Source organism: Panicum virgatum, chromosome 9K (assembly GCF_016808335.1).
Source record: "Panicum virgatum strain AP13 chromosome 9K, P.virgatum_v5, whole genome shotgun sequence".
NCBI lineage: Eukaryota > Viridiplantae > Streptophyta > Magnoliopsida > Poales > Poaceae > Panicum > Panicum virgatum.
In genome coordinates this window covers 55,583,238-55,587,907 of record NC_053144.1, presented here as the reverse complement: position 1 = coordinate 55,587,907, position 4,670 = coordinate 55,583,238, and the positions used below count along the sequence as shown (strand labels likewise).

Sequence of the window (4,670 nt, the reverse complement as noted above, 5' to 3'; positions counted from 1 at the left end):
TATTATGAACAGTGCCCGGGCCCACATGAACAGTACTTCAATATTATTATTTAGCATGAACAGTACCCCGGGGCCCACATGAACAGTACCCCCGGCCCGCATGAACAGTGCCGCCGGGCCCACGTGGGGCCGCGACTCACGGCAGCGCTCCAAATCTTGGAGCTTTAGTATATGCACTCAATTAGAGATAGAACAGTTGTAACCATGTAAATCTTCCTTTCCTAGATAGTTTCCAAACCGGCCAACTCTCCTATATATTGTGTACATGCGCTTGTTATGTGATCTCTGATTTGAGGCCGACGTTCACATCTTCTATTGCGCCTCTTATTCTTTTCACACATGTCCATACCTTTCGCAGGAGCAGCATGGATCAAAGCTAGCGATCCATCCCAGCACCAGCAGCGGGCTGTTGCGGCCGGGAGACGCGTAGTACGCGACGGGGGAGCAGCGGTCGTGCGCGTTCGCCTACACGTGGGGCCACCGCAATCCTGGGTACTCATCGCTCACCACTCATCACCAGTAGTGCTGCTGCCGTGGCCCCATGCCCCCCATGCACTTACTCCTGCCGTGCCCGTGCGTGTCGCTGCAGCAGCAGCTGCTGATGCGTGCCGCGTGCGGGTGCATGACGGACCGGCAGATGCTGCCGGCCATGCATCGATGATACGCGGCCGTGTACTCGCGTGCAAGGGAAGGTTCGCACTGCTTGCTTGCATCAGCGGATCCATCGAGTTCGGCTACACTACACCACCAATCCACCACCATCGATCGAATTCGCCGTGACGCAAGCTAGACGAGGCGGCAGCGTGGGCAGCGAGCCCAACCGAGAACGCACTCGGGGCCGGTACGTGATTATGATCCCGAGGGCGTAGCGCGCTCCGCCAAAATCGGATCGCAAGGAATGCGCAGGAGTAAATTAGTTCCTTGGTTAAAGAAAGTTAAATTTGAGCTTAGTTGCATGATCCATTTTCAATTTAACCTAGTTATCACAACATCAAAATTTGTTTTATTTCTTGGCCCTTCCAAAACACCCATCCGCGCATGTGACGCGCCCTTGTGTTTTCCTTGTGATGATGAAACAATGCGCCAAACGGACACGCGGCCGCACGCCATTTTTTTTAAGAGTCTTTGATCCTCTCCTGTGGTTTTTTTTACAAGGAAAGGGTTGCTGACATAGTGACATGCATGTTGATCATGGGTGGTTCGTGTATCATGGCCACGCCTAGTAGGCGGCCTTGGTGGCTGGTTAGCGAGAGGCCAAAGCCGTTGTGCGGACAGACCGTGAACACAGGGTGACACAGCATGGTTGCATGGCATGGCATGGACAGGCCGCGAGCGGGAGGGTCATCATGGTTCATCAATCATCATTCCTGATGCCTACACCTGAATCATTACATGGGGAAAACAGGTGCTACCGGGTACCGGCATCCAACAGGGAGGATTCGGGTATGGGAGGCCACGCTACTGGATGCATGCATATACAATTAATGCCGTATTGGCGTGCACTGTAGACATTTTGCGAGAAATTTTTAGCCGACTCGACCAAGCGTTAATGCCACATTGGCATAATATCCTACTGTGGCGACTGGCGAGCCGCTTGAAAATTCAGCCGAAAAATCTGAAAATAAAGCTACTCGGATCATTTTTGTGAGAGAGAAATGTGGTCCACAGGGACCGCGTGGTGATTCTTGACTGCACCTGGGCCCAATATTCCTCTTGACGGATTGACACCTACGGCCCAAATAGAATAAGTGGTGGCCTGTGGCCATGAAATATCGGCCCAAATTTCTCTTTCGGCCCATTACAATTCACTCCATCTTTACATTGCTCTGCCGCCGCTGACTCGCCAAGTGCCCGAGCTAGGCCCACCCACCCCACTCCTCTCTCCAGAGTCCAGATAAGGCGCTCCGCTTCCCCCCTCCCGCCTCCGCACCCTCCTCCATCTATCCTCCCCGGCACGAGCCGTCGTCCAGTCCACTTCCGCACGGTCCGCCGCCGCGACTCCACCGGCGGCGCCGCTCCCGAGCCCAGCCGAGGCCGAGCCAATGGTGGCTCCCGCGACGCTCTCCCTCCGCCCCTGCGCGCCGCCCCGTGCCGCGCCGCCCCGCGGGCGGGCCTGGTTCGCGACCGCTACCCGCGCGCCCCCGACCGTCGCCGTCTCCTACTCGGCGCGGCCCTTCGGTGGCATCCGCCGCGCCGTTGCCGTCGACTCCGACCAGCAGTGCTCCCCCGAGCCTCCCGAGCAGGTACGATTCCCCTCCTGCCAGGCTGCCACGTCCTAGTCCCACTCCGCTCGCGCGCGGTCGCGCAGAGTTCAGTTGTTGTGATTTTTTTTTCGTGGAGTTCGCGCAGGAGAAGAAGCCCAAGACGTACTACTTCCTGGTGGCGAACGCCAAGTTCATGCTGGACGAGGAGGAGCACTTCCAGGAGCAGCTCGCCGAGAAGCTGCGGAACTACGGCGAGCGCGATAAGGAGCGCGACTTCTGGCTCGTCATCGAGCCCAAGTTCCTGGACAGATTCCCCAACATCACCAAGCGCCTCAAGCGCCCGGCCGCCGCGCTTGTCTCCACCGACGGCAACTGGATCACGTGAGTGTCTATGGCTCTATGCATCCAAAGAGCAATGCTTAAAGACCACTATAAATCTAGTACAATGCATGCGCTTGCCTTGCCTTTATGGGTTTTCCAAGCCAGCGATCGTTTTTTTAATTGTAGCGCTCTGTGAATATACCAATATCGTGCATCGCACAGGGCTTGCAAATCCAAATGCTTGCGATTGTAATTGTCAAACAACTAGCATCCTCTAATGGCTAGCATTGCCTTGTAGTGTGCATGCACAGCTGATTGCACCTTGCCATCTAGTTTTAAATAGCGGCCCGCTATAGCTCCGCTATAGCCTTTTTAGAGGGTCCCCGCCACGCTATTTGTATTTGTGCTGCTATGGCAGCTATGGACGCTAAATTGGGCTATAGCTGCGCTAAATGGCGTAGCTTTAGCGCCGTTATAGTCTTATCCTTATCTCAGTGCTACTGTTTTGGCCTGTTAGACAACTAAATATTTGATTGTATGAATTTTATTATATATCAACTTAAATAATGTTCCCGTAGCTCTAGAAATATAGTCATGTTTATAAAATTCGCTAATTACTATGTTTTTGTGCATCTATTACTTGTATTTTTCATGATTTAGTAGTAAACCGCTATTTGTCATAGCCCGCTATAGCCTCATAGCCTCGGAAAAAAATACGCCGCTATTTACCATAGCCCGCTATTTAAAATTATGGTAACTGTCATCAGTCAAGGACGCCCACTTGAAATGTGCAGATACCTACAGCATTAGCCTTGATAATCCTGCAACATAGTCACCACTTGGTACACATTCATCAGCAAGTGGCCTTTGAATGTGCTGACCTGTAGTTAGATTTCACTGGTTAAACTACAAAATTAACTAGACGATCATGCCCATGGTTCACTCAAATGTTTTGAATGAGTCCATGGCACACTACCTTTATATGTTAGAGTCCTGATCCAAAATTTATGACCATATTTGTTCTTTGAAGTTTTTCTTGATGCTTCTTTAAAATTTTTGGAGCATTCCTGCATTTTTTACCCACCTAATTCTTGTGTTGCATCCTTGGATTATATCCTGAATTATTGATAATAATATTGCATAGTAGTGCCTAAGAGTGCCTCTTTTCTTTTGCCCCTTTCACTTCGCCTCCCCCCTCCCTCTTTCACTGACTTGTAGAACCTTGTTATGATACTACAACATACGAACATAGTAATTAGAGTGATTAAATGTGAAACGAGTAAAAGTAAGCATAGCCATAGACAAGTAGTTCATAAGCTAAAGAGACACTGAGATGATCAGGGGGAGTTTATCTTTGAGTCGCTTGTATTTTCTGTCCATTCTTTTTAGCTGATGTAGTATGCCTGCAGTACTGAGCTCTTAATGTTCTTCAATTTGCTCTCTTTTGATGCCAGTTTCATGAAGTTAAGGCTAGACAGGGTCTTACAAGACCAGTTCGACGCAGAGTCAGTTGAAGAGGCATTGGCTTCTAATCCTGTTGAGTTGAAATTTGAGAAGCCTGAGAAATGGACAGCTCCATATCCTAAATACGAGTTTGGATGGTGGGAACCCTTCTTGCCTCCAAAATCGAGCAATGGCACAGCGTAGAGATAAGCAGCAATCCATGTGATATGAGGAATTGAAGATTTCTTCAGTGTAAGTGATGAATGTAATTTTATTTTTGATGATGAGTATGTAGTACTTGAGGTTGTACGAGTAGTTGAATTAGTTGCAGAGCTTTGGTAATACCAAATAATCACCGGTTTTGTTTGAGCAAGTCGTGGTTCTGTAATGGCGATTGCATCTTTTCTTGATGGATTCACAGTTCTATAGGCTATAGTACGAGGCACAGCCCACTGCCTCACTCTACCAGGCCAAAAAAAAGAGAAAAAACTGAGCCACAAATAAGTAAAACATTATTCAATTGTTTATCCCCATAATATGGTGCCTAGTACTCTCTTTGTTTCAAATTATAAAACATTCCAACAATCGTGAAGAGTCAAAGTTTTTTATATTTCACCAAATTTATATAATAGAATAATGACATTTATTATATAAATTAAATACCACTAGATTTTTTATTAGCTATATTTTCATAGTACATCA

The 4,670-nt window shown here is 48.7% G+C and overlaps 1 protein-coding gene across 2 annotated transcripts; it reads left to right on the top strand.

Annotated features, from left to right (window-relative positions):
* Nucleotides 1–1,858: 1,858 nt before the first annotated feature.
* LOC120652478 lies at nt 1,859–4,375 on the top strand. Of its 2 annotated transcripts, none has more exons than XM_039930322.1 (3): nt 1,859–2,243; nt 2,350–2,585; nt 3,980–4,375. In XM_039930322.1, the coding sequence occupies exons 1-3, from the start codon at nt 2,043–2,045 to the stop codon at nt 4,170–4,172; spliced, it is 630 nt and encodes a 209-aa protein (XP_039786256.1). In that variant the 5' UTR covers nt 1,859–2,042; the 3' UTR covers nt 4,173–4,375. The 2 variants fall into 2 exon arrangements, with proteins under 2 accessions (XP_039786256.1, XP_039786255.1); XM_039930321.1 differs by having other exon boundaries at nt 1,894–2,243; nt 2,341–2,585.
* Nucleotides 4,376–4,670: the final 295 nt, after the last annotated feature.

Excerpts from the sequence above, each read along its gene's own strand:
- LOC120652478 (XM_039930321.1), top strand. The coding sequence starts at position 2,043 with ATGGTGGCTCCCGCGACGCTCTCCCTCCGCCCCTGCGCGCCGCCCCGT. Across the intron at positions 2,244-2,340 it reads CCCCCGAGCCTCCCGAGCAG|TTCGCGCAGGAGAAGAAGCC; the intron begins GTACGATTCCCC and ends TTTTTCGTGGAG. Across the intron at positions 2,586-3,979 it reads ACCGACGGCAACTGGATCAC|TTTCATGAAGTTAAGGCTAG; the intron begins GTGAGTGTCTAT and ends TTTTGATGCCAG.